Source organism: Anguilla anguilla, chromosome 6, assembly GCF_013347855.1.
Source record: "Anguilla anguilla isolate fAngAng1 chromosome 6, fAngAng1.pri, whole genome shotgun sequence".
Lineage (NCBI taxonomy): Eukaryota > Metazoa > Chordata > Actinopteri > Anguilliformes > Anguillidae > Anguilla > Anguilla anguilla.
This window is the reverse complement of record NC_049206.1, coordinates 24,348,920-24,367,443: the sequence shown is the minus strand read 5'-3', so window position 1 is coordinate 24,367,443 and position 18,524 is coordinate 24,348,920. Positions and strand designations below refer to the sequence as shown.

Here is an 18,524-nt window from a genome sequence, read left to right as displayed (position 1 = left end):
TTTCTTGTTACCGCTTGCTTTATTTCTTGGCCCTGTGTTTCTCATTTTTTGCAGAGGGGTGTTTTTCAAAGAAGGGGGCAGGCACGCGTGTTTGCATTTGGGCTCATCGCTCCCCTGTCGGAATAGCAGAACTGTGATCCAGCACTTAGAAACCAGATAGGAGATAAACCCGTTGGTTAAGTCCAGGATTGAAGTTACATTTCTCAAAAATGGAATGAATGCTCTATTAGTACTTACAGGGAGAAAGACTGCTGGGACAGCCATTATGGGATGTAGGATAGATGACATAGGGGTGATGAGTGTGTGTGTGTGTGTGTGCGTGTGTGAGTGTGCGTGTTTGTGTGTGTGTGTGTGTGTGTGTGAGAGAGACAGAGAGAGCGAAATAGAGAGAGAGAGCATGTGTGCAGGAATATATAGGCTTTTTTTCAGTAAATTCCTCAGAGGGCAACTCCCGCCCACACGATTACCCTTTCACCAATTACTGGTGCACATTTCTTATAGTATTTCTGTGCTTATGCCACTCACGCACTGTACAAAGGGGAATGTTGCCTGCACCATTTAAATTTAAATAGAAATTCACTCTCTCCTGTGCCCCTGTGGTCTCTCTGTTTTCCTCTCTCTCTCTCTCTCTCCCTCTCTCCCTCTCTCTCTCTCAGTTTCGTTTCACCTCCAGGGCTAATAAAGGCAGCAGCCGCAGCAAGCACAAAGCAATCGGCATAATAGCTCTAATAAGTCTGACGCAGTGTTTCCCCCTGCTGTTGACACTTTTCCTGGGCTCTGTGGCTAAACAGAGCCGTAATGTTTGGAGACAGGGGTTAGGCGGGGTCTCGCCTCCCCCCGCTCCGAGATGTGCCTCCGCGGAGAGCGGGGACAAAAGGAGAGAAAATCAATTAACAGCGAAGAAAAGTGGGGGGACCGCAAAAGCGGAATCCTTGAGCGAGCGCTTTTAATGAACACCCTGTTGCACCGAACACACAATCGGCGGCCAATTCTTGCGAGACTGCGCCAGTAAGGAAGGGGTGATTTAACAGGAGGTATTTCAAACGAGTCCTGAAACGGGCTATGCCACGAATCACCTGAATGGGATATTTGCCTTTGCCTTGAAAAAGCATTTGTGAGAAGAGAAGCGGTGCTTTTGCAAGACTGTCCTCTTTTTTGCGTTTGTTTTCCCAGGGAGGTAAAAGCTCCCCGGAAAGCAAGAAGCAGTTTGAGTGAAGTGTTCGCTAATCTTTCAACGGTGCTTGCCGAGGCCTATGAGTCAGGCCTGCTTTTTTTGCAATTCTTGAAAGGACAAAGACATATTTTAGGCTTTTACCCCTGGGCATTCTGTGTGTGTGTGTGTGTGTGTGTGGGCGTGGGTGTGTGTGTGTGTGTGTGTGTGTGTGTTGTAGGAGGCTCGTCTTGGGCAGGATCTGACTGTCTGCCTTTCTCTGTTATTAACCCTCCCTTGTCATTAGGGGCTTATGCCGTAAGGGCTGGTGGGCAAATGCCTGTTTGCATTTGTGCGTGTGATTCTCTTCATATGCGTCAGCACATGTGCGCATACTTTTCAGCACATGTGTGTCGGGTCAGAGGCCAAGTGTGCATATATACCAGTATGTTTCTGTCAAAGCATATTTTATGGGCTCTGAGTCCATTTCAGTAATACGGCGTGCTTTTGTGTGTGATCCTATTCATCGTTGACTACCTGTTATATGGTTGTCTCTCTGATCACTCACAAAAGTTTCTTTTATTTTATTTATTTTTCTTTTCTTTTTTACAATATAATTCCATAGCTATCCAGTTAATAATACTGCAGTGTTCTGCGGTGGTTTGGGAAGGTTAACTGCCACCAGAAGATTCCAGGTTTAAATTCAATATTGCTGTTTCTCTGTGATTTTCTCTGTGTTAACTCTGAATAGCTTCTTTCTAAACCAGGAAAACCATGATATATTTGAAAATAACTGTCAGGTTTTCCCAGATCAGCATGTCTGCATAGAAAATAAATAATGCAATGGAATTATATGATATAACCAGCTGCTCTCACATGCAATTTAAATGCTTTTAAAATTCTAAATTCAACAGCATCAGTCAATTCATGCTTAGCAAACATAGCGAAACGGAAATGCTAAACAGGTGTGCCAAGATATTTAGGTGTGATGGACTAAGAGATCAGTTATAAATAAATCAGCACAATAGCTTATTATGCCTATTGTGTAATACATTCTTATTGTGCACGCTAGCAATTACCACACAAGAGCACATGGAAAGTCATCTCTCGTGCGTGTACCATGATCATTTGCAAACCATTTTGGCTGTTTCCCAGTCCTCATTTTACCCCTGTTTTTATTAATTGCGGGTCACTGTTCTTCAAAGGTAATCTGTGCAGGAAGGAGGCTGTGTTTGGAGGTTATGTTTCGGAAACCTATCGTTCCGGTTTTGTGGCATGCTTAAATCCAAATCCCTCTGATACGGTTCCCACAAGCTTATATTTGCCTTTCCACACGTAAGGCCATATCTTGTTTCAGACATTTGCCTTTAGATTATCATGTTGGAACTATCCAAATGTTAGATTAAACCAAGAACATTACTAGTATTAACAGTATAATCAAGTATTCACAGAAATAAAGTTTTTATTAAAATATTCTAATATTAACTGCCGTATGCCTTATAAAACTACAAAACTGAACCACAGTTAATCATTTCTATGCCTGTTCTATGCCTTATGATCTATACTTTTGAGAGTTTTTTTGTGCGTGTGTTTGTGCGTGTGTGTGTGTGTGTGTGTGTGTGTGTGTGTGTGTGTTTGTGCATGTGCATGCTTGCGTGCATGTGCGTATGTATGTATCTATGCGTGTGTATGTTTCTACAGTATGTGTGGGTGTGCTTGTTTGTGGCTGTGTGTGGGTGTGTAATTATCCACAAGGCGACATATTCTCTGGCAGTGTGGTGACAATAAATTAACTTAAATGCCACTTACCACTTGCAAGCTGCATTGTTTAGTCTCAGCATGGCAGTTATAATTTGAGAATTGGTAGTAGGCAGTGCCGAGTTGAAGTTATAATATCAGTTATTTCAAAATCCCCATACATTGTTTCATGTACTACAACACCACAAAATCCACAAAGAGTAGTTATACCTCTGAGTAATGTAATGAAATTCAATTCACACTTCAGGGGATATGATCATTATTGTGAGTGTGGTCTCGCATTTGCATATCCATTTTAGTATGCATACTGCAAGTATACGTCTGTCCAATATTTACCACTATATGTGTGTTTCCTGTTGCTAAACCAAGTGGTTTGTATCGATTTTCACGCGTTCTAGAACATTTGAAGAAGCAGAGAAAGGGAGAGAAAGATTAAAGAAAAGAACTCAGCTAATACGTCTCATCCCACCAGACATGAAGGACAGCTACGTGGAGAGCAGCTACACAGATGCAATTTGTCATTTTCTGTTTTGATTAGCTGTCTTTGTTAAATCCTCACATTGCGCAGACTTGCTGCATGATAATAGCATGTAGTTCCAATAATTGCTGACAGGTTTGTGAAGTGGTTCATTTCAAGTGTTTCCATCACAGTCACTGTTATCTTGAATAAGACACACTGTAGGCTTAAAGGACAAGTGGAAGAGGTGGCAATGGAGGAGAAACAGAGTCTGGGGGGTTGTTTCACGAAACTTGGGAAAGTTGAGCTGAGATCAGCAAGATGGGATAGATTTCTGCTGGTATTTTTGGAGTGTTTCACATAGGAATTGCTATTGCAAGCAATGAATGCATGGTGTTAAAGTGCGGTCGCGTAGGCGATCAGAAAATAGCTTATTGTTCTCATCCCCCTGCCCCCTTTTGGATTTGAATCAAACTTTTGCTTTTGTGCACAACATCGTAGTGCTTCTCTGCTCTGTGTGGGCTGGCCAAGGGTGTCAGTGGCCAAGGTTACAAGGGTGTCTGAGGAGAGGAAAAATTCAGCTTGAGGTCAGATTAAATAAGAATTTCATGTTGCAATATAAAAATGGGATTTGTTTGCAAACTATTTGTCTTATTTTAACTACAAGTTCTTCACTGTAGTTCCTAATATAACCTACACTATAGTAACGTTAGGTGCTTTGCGATTTGCAAAATTCAAATGAAACCTACCCACTGCATTTAGACGCCATGCGTGAGCTATATCACCTGTGACGAAGCGGTAACACAAATTTGCCTCAAATGTGGCTGTCGTGTGCTCCCAGTGCATTTAATTACTGCACCTAATATTCTGTAATAGCATTACATAGAACTTTCATATTGATCGTGTGGCACCATTTTCTGCACTCAAAAGTGTGGGCTCGAGAAACTGAATGAAATCAGTATTTAGTTCACAATGCGTAGAGCTGTCATCACTTTACAGAGGCATCTGGATTTTGAGACTTTGCTTATTCCATGGCATTGTCCAACAAGCCCAAGAAAGATGCCAGTTGCAAGGAAGTGCAGAGTTGTCACCCCTTACAAAAAGTGTATAAAAGTATACCACTTTAGGATATAAAGTGTAGCAGTAGTTCATAAATGATTACCTTAGAGTTTAGTTCCAGAGAATATTAGGTCCAATTTAGTTTTATAAATTACTTAAAAATATGCCTGAAATATACTTAAAATAAACTTAACATGGCCTACTTAAGTATACTTTTAAAAAATTAACCTTTATGTTGTCAGAGAAGTGAGGATTGAGTACAATAATGTTATGTTCTGAATCTTAACAGTTTTAACTGCTAACACCCTCATTTAACATTTGGCACTCTGATTACTGAACACAAGTGTATCAACAGTTAAAAGTCTCACTTATTCAACATATAAAATATACATTTATTTGATTTAATTTGTTAGTTATTATCAAAGATATTATTTATTAATTAAATCAGCAAATCTGTTGATAGGCACGGCAACTTGTTGGATCAACCTTTATCAAAACGTACAACACACAACCAGATTAAAATGAAGAAGTTTGTTAAGTTTCAACAGATATTCAACATCTAATCAAAAGACGAAGGTTCAACTACATTACAAATTGAATGTTACAGACATGAACAGGTTCCAGTCACAAAAGAAATTAATTAAATGGAATGCCAAACCACAGTTTGTTTCTCCCAAGAAGATTCCAGGAAAACCAAAACAGAAGACCAAAAACCAGAAGACAGCAGAATGTTCCAAAAAGCCAGGGATGAAAATGTAAAAATGCCAGATGAGTTATAAGACCAAAATATCAGACCCTGCACCCACCGAACACCAAGAAGCACCAGCCCAGATGCAAGGTTCAGATTCCACAGATGCCAACAGCAGAGGTCAACCCCCAATGTCCATCACAACCGGAGCCTTCTCTAGACATTTGGGGGCCCTAGGCAAAAAAAAATCATTTGGGGCCGCTCCAAAACATTTGCACTTTTTGATTCTTCAGCTTGGAAACCAATGCTACTGCTGCAGCTGTCTCTGCAAGATTAATGCAGGCTGGTGGTATTAATGTAGGCTGGTGGGCAGGGCATGCCCTCTCCACCTGAAATACACAATGAAAAAAAAAATTATTTTCAGCATCTACTGTTTTACATTTATTTCACAGCATGCTAGTATGGAATTATAATGACATATTATATATTATATATATTATGACAAACAGTGTAATACCCATAGGGATAATTACATTGAAATAATTAGAGCTATATATGTTTTAATGTAGGTATTCCCTATATTATCTTAAGTAAATTAAGCACTACCACTGTTAACTGGCTAATTAATTTGATTGCAACAATTGATGGCAAGATCTGCCTGCCTAATTAATAAACACACTAGCTAGCTGGCTGACTTGGTCTGAAGTTCAACCCTTGCACTTGCTTGAACTAATTGCTAGGTACGCTGAAAAGCTTGAAAGAAAATCAAATGTCATGGAGAGTTGAAAGCTCATTGTCTGTACATCAGTTTTAAAGCCATTGTGGCTGCCATGTCTTAACAAGATTACTAGGCAACATTGAGTTAGCCACTAATCAAACTCTTGGCTATCGTCACATATATGATTTAGTTGTACCTTATTAGCTAATAGCTATTGGCTATCAAGCACACATGCTTGTCATGGTTGATAGTTAGCAGCCATAGCGCAAAAACGAAACATGTCCGCACACTGAATTTACACATTATTGCTTTTACATCAAAAAGTTAATCATTTAACAATAAAATTTCTGAGAGTTTAAATTCAGTGTGCTGACATCTTTTGTTTTCACTGTAAATGGTTAACAGCACCGCAAGGCAAGCAGTAGCTATCTAGCTGTTAACTAACTGGTTGTTGACTTTGCAAAGAGCAACAGTGAGTATGCATACGTTACACACATGAATATGTTAGGAGGTAAACGAGCTCAGCCACTGAATTCTTCTACCTTCAGGCAAAATATTTTACATGTAACAAAACCAAATTGCTCGGCGTGGTTTCCGCTTGAAACAGGAACTGCTTCTAAAAATGTAAATTTTTAGACAAACATTATCTATATATTTAGATATTAATAACTTTCAATAAATCATTTCAATTAAATGTCACCAATTGCATTCAAACTTAAAATCAAAAGGACCATGGTTTTGTGTGCTCTGTGGCCACACAGGGTCTCTGACCCCAGAAAGTAATAAAACTTTCAAAGGAGAGAAAACTCCAGGATACCCTAGGTTTGTATACAGAGATAAGATCTGCAGCATGACTTTTAATTGCCCAAAGGATTTTCTTTTGATGTTTGTCGAGGGGAGAACAGGGATAGCGAGCGAAAGAATTTCTACGTTCAAACAGAATAAGCTACTCAATCTCAAGTGACACTGCATGGGCTATGGGAGAATGTTTGCCAGATCAGTTATATTGTCTGTCTCGCAAAGACAATAATCAAAACTGGATATCCGAAAATATACTACTTTCTTTGTATGGGAACATGCAAACAGTCAGACTGGTAGGGCCATGCTCCTGTTAATGTTTGACCTAAGATCTCTGCCATGAAGGTCACATAAACAAAGTATTTCATGCTGTGGCAGTTCATATCTTTCAAGTAACTAATTATCTCCATAGTTATCTAAAGGGTGAGTATGATCGAGGAAGCATGTCTCCGTGCAATCAAAGAAACATGCATACTTGCAAGGACAGAATTACATGTGCAAGAGGCCTGTAGTCATTGCACTTTTATTTGCGATTTGCAAGTGATGAGTTTTCGTGAAACGGTTTTTTGACAAGATATTGTGATCTATGAGTGAAAATCCTTGTAAATCGCATTTGTGAAGCAAGGCCCAAATTTGTTTCTAGTGGAATGACTGTTGTTGAATTTGAGGTTATTTCCCCCCCCCTTTGCTGTTGTACTGCCTCCATAGCTTTTATGGCTCTTCTTCTGCAAACTTGTTTAGCCATATATCTCTGTAAATTACTGCTACTGCCCTTGAGGGTGCAGTGCAGTCCTCCACCGATTCTCATGAGGAACCCCGCACAGTAGTAACACGTTTAATTAAATCTTTGAATAAGGGCTTTAATAAAACTCTTAATGAGGACTCCCAGATCGCTGGCATTTAGTGTCTTTTCCCTCTCTTTTTAGAGTTTTCAGACAGCCAGCAATTGTTTATGGAGGAAGAGCTGGAGCTGTTCTCACGTGTACAGCTCTCTGCCAAAAGAGACCAGGCAGACAAATGCTTTTCAAGAGTCAAATGTGGAAAGCATTCATCTGCATGTGCAAGCCTTTTTATGCGGCCCCCAGTCCAAAACGTTTGCTTGAAAGATTTTATTTTCCATTTTCAATGATTAATACTTTGTCACCATTATCATCCAGTATGGGTTTGCATCAGAAACATTTTGTGGCAGTGACTGTCGGTGCACTCATGGGCTCTGAATGTATTTCTTGTAATATACCCTAGCGAGGTAGACTTTTGCAGCTAATTGATGTGACCAATTCGCCAATTAGCCAAAACCAAACTGCAATTGCATAGGAGGAAGAAAGTCTTGTGATGACAGTGGGATGCTGTAGGAGGCATTTCTATTCTCAGTGCATCTCAAAAATCTCCCCTCGACGTGGCCTTTTAGATTGTTTAGATGATTGGTGTTAGACACAACAGACTTTCTGATTTTTGCCTTTTAAAATAGTATTTTATTCCCTTGTTATTTGAATCTCTTTTTAAAACTGTACCTCTCTGTTCTGTGTTTTGTTTACAGAAACTCTGATGGACAGTAAGTGGGCTACAACAGAGCTGGCCTGGACATCGCATCCAGAGACTGGGGTGAGTGTGTGTGTGTGTGTGTGTGCGTATGTGTGGATGTCTGCAAATGTACTGTATGTATATGATTATGTGGGTGTATATATAAGCCTGAAAACATGCTTCCCTGTGTGCTTGAGGTCTGCCTGTGTGTTTGAGGCATGTATGCAGCTGTCAAGTACTCTTCTCAGTGTGTACAGCAGCATAGTAAGATGGATGTATGGACAGAAATGACTGTGAACTACAGTATCTCTGGTGCTGCTAGTCCTTCTGAAAGGTTTTCACTTGTGTTGATCATTTCCAAGGATTAACTTTAAATTCATGCAGGCTTGTTCTCTGAAAAACGATGACTAATTCAATTACAACAGTTTTCATTACAACTATTATTTAATTTTGTCTTCTTTCCCAGAGACTCTCAGAGCTAATAATTGTTGGAAATTAAACCAACAGAAAGTGTCTGGATGGTTGTGGCAATCATGAATTACTTTTCTGAGGGCTGTCAGTGGTACTTAGTGTGTTTTTGGCTATGTCCAGTCAAATGTATTTACATCCAGCCAAAACCATGCATTTATGAAACCTTTATAGGAGGCGCCCTTTAGACTCTTATATGGAGTGAAATCACTGCACTCTTCCTTTTTCATAGAACCTTCTCTGTGGGGGGTCCCTCCCACCTCCCAGCATTGTCTTGGGTCTGACCTGGGCTCCTCTCTTTCCCCACTCGCATCGTAGTAGGAGCCTTTGACCCCCCCCCCAGTCAAATCCCTTTACTATTACACACCAGCTGCTTCCTGTCATACTAATAAAAATAGTCCTGACCTTGTCATACCAAAAATAAATATGAACGAAATATAATTTTAAATTAATTGCTGAGACTATATGTAGGGGCTTATTTTGAAAATGTAAATGTTTTTTTTTAAATTTTTTTTTTTTTAATCTTATTGCTAAAATCTGAGAAATACACAAGATATTATGCCTCTTTATCATACAAAGTGGTTTTGGAAATTATCTGATAAATGCATATAGAATAAATGTTGTATTATTTTATTATGTTATACATTTTTAATGATGTCTATGGATGTGAAATAGTCTTTCAAAAATATACATTTTCTGAGATAGAATATAATTTTTATTAGAAAAATTGAATATGTATAACATATATGTTAATGTACAGTGAATTCCATGTTTGGGACAAAGACATTTTTTTTCTTGATTTGGCTCTGTACTCCGCAATTTTAAATGTGTAATCAAGCAATGTGGTTAAAGTGCATATTGTCAGCTTTAGTTTCAGTATGTAAAAAATACAGTACTTTTTATACATAGGTTCCCATTTCAGGGCACCATAATGTCTGGGACATTCATGTTATGTCATGTTTATCTTGAATTCTGTGACCCATAAACATCACCTGGTTCTGAGTGTGTTCTGTGGTGATGCTCAGCCCTTGCTTGCTTTGGGGGTAGTTGCCTTAAGTGGTCTCTTCAGCATATGAAGCACATCTTAAATTTGATTCACATTGTGTGAATGACTTGGCCAGTCAAGAATGTTCCAGTTTATGGCTTCAAAAAAATCTGCTTTAGCAGTATGTTTTGGATCACTGCCTTGATGTAGGATGAAGTATTTGGTTTAACTTGAGCAGATTCTGTACACTTCAGAATTCATTCTGCTGCTGCTATCAACAGTTGCATCATCAATGAAGACACATGATTCAGTATCTCTGGCAGCCACACATGCCCAAACCACAACACCCCCACCGCCAAGTTTCACAGATGAGGGGGGAGGGGAGTGCTTTGGATCTTGGGCAGTTCCTTTTGGCCTTCACACTTTGCTCTTGCCATTACTCTGATACAAGTCAATCTTGGTCTCATCTGTCCACAAGACTTTTTTCCCAGAATTATGAAGGTTCTTTTAGGTACTTCTTAGCGAACTGTAACCTGGCTACCCTGTTTTTTTGGCTAACTAGTGGTTTGCACATTGCAGTGTAGCCTCCGTAGTTCTATTTGTGAAGTCTTCTGTGGACATTAGTCACTGATACATCCACGCCTGCCTCCTGAAGAGTGTTTCTGACCTGTCAGAGAGGTGTTTGAGGGTTTTCATTATGGTGAGAATTCGTAAACCACAGAGGTCTTCCTTGGCCTATCGGGCCATTTGCAATTAGTGAGCTCACCAGTGCTCTCTTCTTAATTATGATCCAAACAGTTGATATTGGTAAGCCTAAGGCACATGTTTCTGACTGCTTATTTCTCAACCTCATGGTGGCTTCCTTGGCTTTCATTGGCACAACTCTGGTCGTCATGTTGACAAATGCCAATAACAGACTGCAAAGGCAATTAAAATCCTAGAATCAAGACTAGATACTAAATGCATATTGATATCTGCACAATGGAAACAATTGAGCACACCTGACTTATCAGAAACACCTATAACCCATTTGTCCAAAACATCACGGTGTCCTGAAATGGGAGGACTATCTATAAAAATTTCTACCTGATGAAACCACAATGTCTAATACTAAAATAACTAATTTAAGCAGATAATATGCACTTTAACCACATGTAAAATGTTTGATTACTAATCTAAAATTGTGGAGTACACAGCCAAATAAAGGAAGAATATGCCTTTGTCCCAAACATTATGGAGCTTACTGTATATTTATGGGCTCCCTCTCCTAAACATATCTCATTAGCAAACCACCAGCAGGATAGTGGGTGAAATCTTTCTCTCACCCAGGCATTTCATCCTGTTATCAGTTTATTTGTATAGGTGGCAATATATCTACCAACGGTATTGTACTCCTGGGTGACATAGAGTTCACTGTATTCTTTCTCTCAGTCACTGCAGTCCCATTCTTTACATTGAATTTGACTCATGGGCCCTTCAGATTATAAACTGCAATGTGCAAAAATGCCACCAGAAGTCATTTTCAGCGAGAGAACATCAACAAGTGAAGTAGATAACAGTGAAATCTGTCTAAACTTGTTGCTGTGTTTTAGCATGGAACAGTGAAAAATCAGCAAGGAATTTCATCTTATTACAAAATTGAAAAGTTAATCATGCCAATTTCAAAAAGATTTTTAACCCAACCCCCTTAGCATTGAAATTTGAATAAAGAATTCAAGTTGCTTTGCGTACTGAGAGCGCACAACTGTTAATCCCAAGTAGATGCATCCATAATGTCAAGTTTTTTTTTTTTCAAGGTTAGCTTAATACATCGCTACTGACCAAGCCAGCTAGTTCTCTAGCTTGCCGTGCATACTTGGGGTAAATTGGCTAACACGTCAAAACTAGTTAACTGTAGGTTAAATTAAGATTAGGTTAAGATTAAATAAAAACATTTTATAGCTTGGCTGAATGAAATGAACTTGTCCAATATATCCCAGGATATTTATCAACTTTATTTTGCTGTCTTGGTTGCTTGACAACCTTGTAAAATGATAATCCATTTTCTTCCTTTCTCACCTCGTCTGTGCTTCACGGTGTTTTCTCAAGTTTTTGGGAAGGTTTTTTTGGCCATTATGTTCGACAGTGAGTGTGTGCATAACCGCTTGTTGTCAGAACAGCCCATTATGCGTTGTTCCTCCTAAAAAATCACTCCAGGAGGCTTAATTGGCACATTTCCCCCTGTTGATTTCTTTGTTTGTTTATTGTGCGTGCGTTTGTTTTCTCGGTTGCTAGCAACGGCTGTGCGGTCATGGTGGCAGACGTTGCTTGGGAGGACCAGCGTTCCTGAAATAATAAAAAGAAAAGCATAAATATTTGGGATCATGTCCCAGTCCTGCTCACTCTGTGCACTCCAACTCATCACTCCTGCTCGTTCTCCATAAATCATGAGTTACTCATATTTTGTCTAATCAAAGTTACCTAAGAAATGTGTCCACACAGAACAGAAGTCACCAAAGGAAGTTAGAATACTGGAATATGCTGCAGCATCTGCCACAATATGGTACTTAAACAATCATTAAGCTGCCATTTTTACTTATATACAGGTGCAGGTTGGGGAATTTCATGATTTCTTTTGGTGGAACTGTCTACAGAACGTGCTCGTATTGACGACAAAGTGCTGAAAATTACAGCATTTATTAGTGAGAGCAATGCAGTACTGGGTGGCGGAGTGCATTCAGGCGTGTTTGTGCATGCCGAGGTTTTTTTACAATAATGAGTAATGATTGAAAATAATGTTGACTTATGACAGCATCAACAAGACAGGCCTTCTGCCATTCCCTAAGGTAGTCTTATTTATTTCAAGTGCTTGACTTGAAAATATAAGCCGCTGAACAGGGGTCACTTGGCCCACTGGCTATGGGACTGTAAGTTTTTTTTTTTTGGTTTTTTTTTTTTAAGACTGATGAGTAACTGGATCTGACATCACCTATATCCGCATTCTGTTATTATTTAAAAGAAAATACTCCTACTCTCTCAGCACGTTGACACATAGCTACTGATACTATAAGTCATCAGTAAGATCAATACAGAAGTTTCCTCTGTGAATTTAAGCTCAAGACAGGTCTTAGTTACTCTGTAGCTGTCCGGCTGAACAACTGGCCTTTAACTCATATATCAATAAGTAAATTGAAGCTACTAGCTTGCAATTGTGATTTACTGCTTTTGGAGACTGATATGAGAGTTGCCTCTACCTTCCTTGCTTAGAGACATTTTGTGAGAATGACCTTTTAAAATGTCTGAGTCTCCAAAGTCACCCACCATAAGTTAATGTGTCTTTTCACTCCATGCCACAAAAGCATGTTTTGCCCACGGTGGTAATTGAATGTGCTGCAAGAAGCCTTCAAGTCATCTGAGAGCCTGACGCTCTGTTTGGATACAATCTATCTATTGAGCTCCATGAGAAAACGTCACAGCAATATTGATGTTCTGCTTGTTAAAATGCATCGTGGGAAGTGGCGTTTTAAAACTACATTCAACAGTTGTTTTGTTTTAAATCTTTCATTATTTTTTATTTTATTTAGTTTTCAATTTTGATTCCAATTTCTTTTTAGTTTTAGTTAGTTTTAAGAGTGGGTTTGCTAGTTCTAATTTATTTTTCATTTGTTGGAAATGTTTCAGTATCAGTTCTAGTTTTTTTTGTTATTTATTTATTTATTTATTTATTTATTTATTTATTTGTGAGTGGTTACCCCATTTGTGAGTGTAACAGTTTTAGAGGTTTATTGGTCCTGTTTTTCATTAAATCAATAAATATATATATATATATTTTTTAACATTTATTTTAATTCATTTTGCAAACCATCTCCAAGCTTGAAGCCTTGAATGATTTAATGAAAAACAGGACCAGAAAACAATCCACAGTAAGCCTGAAAGAGAAATTAAGTTTCCAAATGTTAAGCAAATTTCCAAAACAACAAACATGCATATGTGTATTTGTATACATGTGTATGTATGTTTGTGAGAGGGAGATACCAATTACAAGCAAAGATTAAGCAACACTCACACTGGCTGCAGTCTTAGCCATCCTAGGAGAATGTGCTTTTAGTCCATCAGATAAACTGCCTTTTCACATCCTTGAGTTATTAGTCTTTAACAGACTCTCCTTTGGTTTTCATTTTCTCTGATAATGGGCAAAAGACACAGAAAAGAGTATATAGTTTTTTTCACTAGCCGCTGAGGAGGATACAATCACTGCGCCATAATTGAAACGTAATTGGTTGAGAAGCAATGCAGCGAGCGCTCCAACCGGAACGAGGTAAACAGGCACCCCATTTCTGTCCCACTGCCTCTCCTCAATAATTAGGATAAATGGGCTCCTTACATACTGATTCATCGCCAGAGTAAGCAGAGACGATGGGGTGTGTTAGGGGGAATAAAACTCAACTTTATGACATTGACTGGTGCGGAACTGATGAGGTGCAAACTAAATGGCACAGCATTTCATTTATTTTCCATCCCGCTCTCCATTCCTAATTTACTTTCCATTTTTCTGTCATGTTTCATCGATTTTCTTCATTCAGTATGAGGTTCGGTCTTTGTATGGTATGAACTGGATACCTTATACATACATACATGCCATATTATCTTCAACTTCATTGTGTGTAATGGCCCTAGTTCTAAAATTGTTAACACTGGAAAATGAATGCAAACTCTGCCTGTTGAGTCAAGTCTTTAAACCATTAAACAGGTTGATTTAGGAGTTCTACATTCTATCTGTTTACATAGCTTTGTTGACTTTTCTTGGTTTTTGAGCGCTAAAGGAGTTTTTGTTATTGAAGGGCAGAATTGTGTGATCCATACATATGAACAGGACATGAATTTGCCTTTTTCCTTGTGCCTCTTCCTCAATCTTTTTTCTCTCTTTTTGTCTTTTCAGTGGGAAGAGGTGAGTGGGTATGATGATGTTATGAACCCCCTAAGGACTTACCAGGTCTGCAACGTGATGGACCAGAACCAGAACAACTGGCTGCGCACCGACTTCATCCCTCGCAAGGACGTTCTGCGGGTCTACGTGGAGCTCAAGTTCACTGTGCGTGACTGCAACAGCATCCCCAACATCCCAGGATCCTGCAAGGAGACCTTCAACCTGTTCTACTACGAATCCGACACAGACAGTGCCACCGAGACCACCCCGTTCTGGATGGAGAACCCCTACGTGAAGGTAGACACCATCGCCCCCGATGAGAGCTTCTCCATGCTGGAATCCGGGCGGGTCAACACCAAGGTGCGGAGCTTCGGTCCTCTCTCCAAGGCCGGCTTCTACCTGGCCTTCCAGGATCTGGGGGCCTGCATGTCGCTCATCTCCGTCCGCGTCTTCTACAAGAAGTGCTCCACCACCATCGCCAACTTCGCGGTGTTTCCCGAGACGGCCACTGGGGCCGAAGCCACCTCCCTGGTCATCGCACCGGGGACCTGCGTGCCCAACGCCGTGGAAGTGTCCGTCCCGCTCAAGCTGTACTGCAACGGCGATGGGGAATGGATGGTTCCCGTGGGCTCGTGCACCTGCATGGCCGGGTTCGAGCCTGCCATGAAGGACACGCAATGCCAGGGTAAGTGTTGGCAGTATAATTTCAGAAACACTGTTGACTGTTGTTTTTAGTTTTTGATAACAGTTTGCCATCACATTCCTTTGTAACTTCTGACACCTCACAATAATGAACACTTCCATGTTTACAAATAATAACAAAAGAGGTATGCTAGTTACAGAATTACTGCAAAAATGTAATCTTTGCAAATTGTATGCTATTATTTTCTTTAAGGTTTGTATCAGGGACCTACTGCTGAATGTTAAAATATGTCAAGAATAAGTTCCATTTTCTGTCTAAGACTGCAATGCAAGCTCTGTTTTGATTGCATAGATAGCGTGCAGTATTGGATGTCCCAATAGGTAGATAGTGATAATTTCAGAACTGTCTTGAGGCATCGATTTTTAACTTGGGGGTAAGTGGGCTAACCTGAAGAATGATGAAACCCACAACAAAGCTATGAATTGAGTATGATGAGAATGAAACTACAAAATGTGTTAAATGGATATATTACTTATGTGTGTAGGGGTAGTAATATCTACCAAATATAACCTGGTTCATTTGGTAGATATTAATTTTCATAGGCTATAAATAGAAGGATTTTATGATCCTGATGTGCTTAGAAAGCCTGTCTTCAAATATGGCATAATTCTCAGCAAGTGTTTCACCAACATTTCATAGGCATCATAGACAAAGTCCATGGGAGCATTAGGCACGAAAAACACAGAAATACTGCATGTATTTTTCATTTTTGGGTGAATATTTACCTCACATTTGCAATAGAAAACATGTCCGGAAGTTGGAGGGACAAGGAAAGGTAGATTTAACAAGATGAGGGATCAGTAGACAGGGGAATGATTGAGAAAAACAAATTATTTAGATTTGCCAGATGTTCATCTACTATATCCCTTCAGTCTTCTCTGCTTCTTAACTACATAATGTACCAGTTGGTAATAGCAGTTTCTGGTGCTGTATTACAGTACAGAATGTGCATTGCTCCAGTACTGCACTTGGTCACGGTCTATAATGGATTTTCAGAAGATGCATGAAAGTGGAATTTTTTCAGTTCAGTGGTAGTGACACAGACATTTCAATGGTAAGAATACAGAACTTAGTATCCTGTATGTCTGTCTGTGGCAATTCACAGTGGTATGACAGAGAAGTCAATTCAAGTTTAATCCCATTAAATTTAATTCAATTTGATACAGCAAGGCTTTATTGGCATGGCTGCAAAACTAATGCAAAAGCCAATAAAAATTAAACACAACATATATCAAACAGATAATAATTATAATAAAAAATAAATAAAAAAAATAGTTAATGAAAAAGAAAAATACATGCAAGTTAAATGATAAATTCTCTCTGATATCCTCTCACTGTAGATTGTGGTATGGGCTGGGGGGTGGTCATGGAAATATCTTCCTTATTGCTTCCTCAGAAACTTGTGTTTCTACTCAGGGGCTCAAGGTTAAAACCCTGGTGACTAGGTCGAATAAAAACGCTCTCTAATCAAAAGGCTGGAGACAGAGGGGGGTTATTCTCTCCTCTGTTGCTCTCCCGCATTAATCTGAAGGCTGCCGGACTCATTAATTCCCTACAGCATCGCACGGAGCGCACCAGCATTAATGCTAATCAGCAAGGCTTTTTTCCTTTCCCGAACACCCACTATTCTTTCGCTCTTTCCCAATTCCAGCACAGTTCTTATCTGTAGTTCAGTAAGACTCACGTGGTGTTGGGGAGAGAGAGAGAGAGAGAGAGAGAGAGAGAGCCAGAGAGAGGTCATTTGCATATTCTCTGCCTTCATCTTTTTCCTCATTCTTCCTCTCAAGCAAGAGGGAAGAAGAGGCAGATTTTTTTACCTTCCTGGAAGTGATTGATTAGCTCTTTCAGTCTTTCAAAAAACCATCTTTCCATGCTTAAAGGCGAGAAACCCTCGTTCCTTAATGAAGACTTGGGTTTGAACAGCCAATTTCAGGCTTTTCTTAGATCTTGACTTTATCAAAGCAGCAAGTTGGTTTGAAATGTAAAGATAAAATTGCACCATGCAAAGGCATGTATGTATAATAGCACTTACTGTAAAGAAAACTCTTCCTGATGCAGTGACATCCGCTCTCAGATCAGGCATCATTTCACCCCTTCTGAAAAATAAATCATCATGTTCAAGGATATAATATATTCTGAAATATTCATGATACATGAAAATTTATGTCAATTATATAGTTATTGCTGGAACATTTATATATGAAGCAAATTGTAAATTCTGTTTAAGAAGATATTTTGTAATGTGTTAAATATGTTAATTGTATTTGCTTTAATGCATATCCTACAACATATGCATATTATGCGTGGAAGTAGCATGTGTCATGCATTTCAACCGCATGTTCCATATATATTTGTATTTCATATTTTATAATTGTTTCCCTAATTTCATGAAAATATTGACATAAATGACTTCCTTATCAGAGAACAATTCATGTCTGTGTAAAACCACACAAAAAAACATCACACATATTTATCTATGAACATTACCAAATGTTTATATCGTTGTTAGAATTCTCTCTCTTTCGCCCAGTGTATTCTTTGCCGTTCGAAAAAGGTATGCTTTTTCCAGTGACAGAGCAGTTCAAAACTACGTGTGGGCTATTTAAATGCCTTTTTCGAAAATAACAACTAGCACTGAAAGATGTCACCAAGTGTAACTTGCAGGAAGACAAAAGATATGCTAGCATGTGTGTTGCAGCCATGTGCTTCTAATGGCTAGAGCAAGTTAGGGGAAATCGTTCTTTATGCTTGCTTAGAGAGCTTCTTTGTAGAAAACAGGTAAACGCACAAAATAAAATTATTTACAGCACTGCCGATTGTCGAAACAAGGTACGGAATTTCAGTGGTAACAGAAGTACCAGGACGAAGAATCAGACCCATAGAAGCAGTGTTAGGAGACTGTGTTTCTGGTTTACTGGCATTGAGGCTATTTTGACTTATGAACAATGCATGGTCTGTGTGCACTTCTGCCCTGCCCCCCTACAGCTTGCAGTCCTGGGACCTTTAAGTCGAAACAGGGGGAGGGGTTCTGTTCCCCCTGCCCTCCCAACAGCCGCAGCAGCTCCGGAGCGTCCAATCTCTGCTCGTGCCGAAACGGCTTCTACCGGGCTGACAGCGACTCGCCGGACTCTGCCTGCACCAGTGAGTACTGGGAACATGCTCATCAAGCACGCACACACACACACACACACACACACACACACACCCACACACCCACACACCCACACACACACACACACACACACACACACACACACACACACACACACACACACACACACACCCCTACACATGCACAGTCACACATTCTTAC

General features: G+C 39.6%; 1 protein-coding gene across 8 annotated transcripts in view; it reads left to right on the top strand.

The window, feature by feature from the left end:
* Positions 1-18,524, top strand: part of LOC118230027 (ephrin type-B receptor 3-like) — a 76,241-nt gene that overhangs the window by 34,049 nt on the left and 23,668 nt on the right. For all 8 annotated transcript variants that reach the window (XM_035422708.1, XM_035422707.1, XM_035422704.1 and 5 more), the window contains exons 2-4: positions 8,166-8,230; positions 14,521-15,193; positions 18,197-18,352. In XM_035422708.1, the coding sequence (XP_035278599.1) occupies positions 8,166-8,230; positions 14,521-15,193; positions 18,197-18,352 (894 nt within the window). The remainder of the gene's footprint in view (positions 1-8,165; positions 8,231-14,520; positions 15,194-18,196; positions 18,353-18,524) is intronic.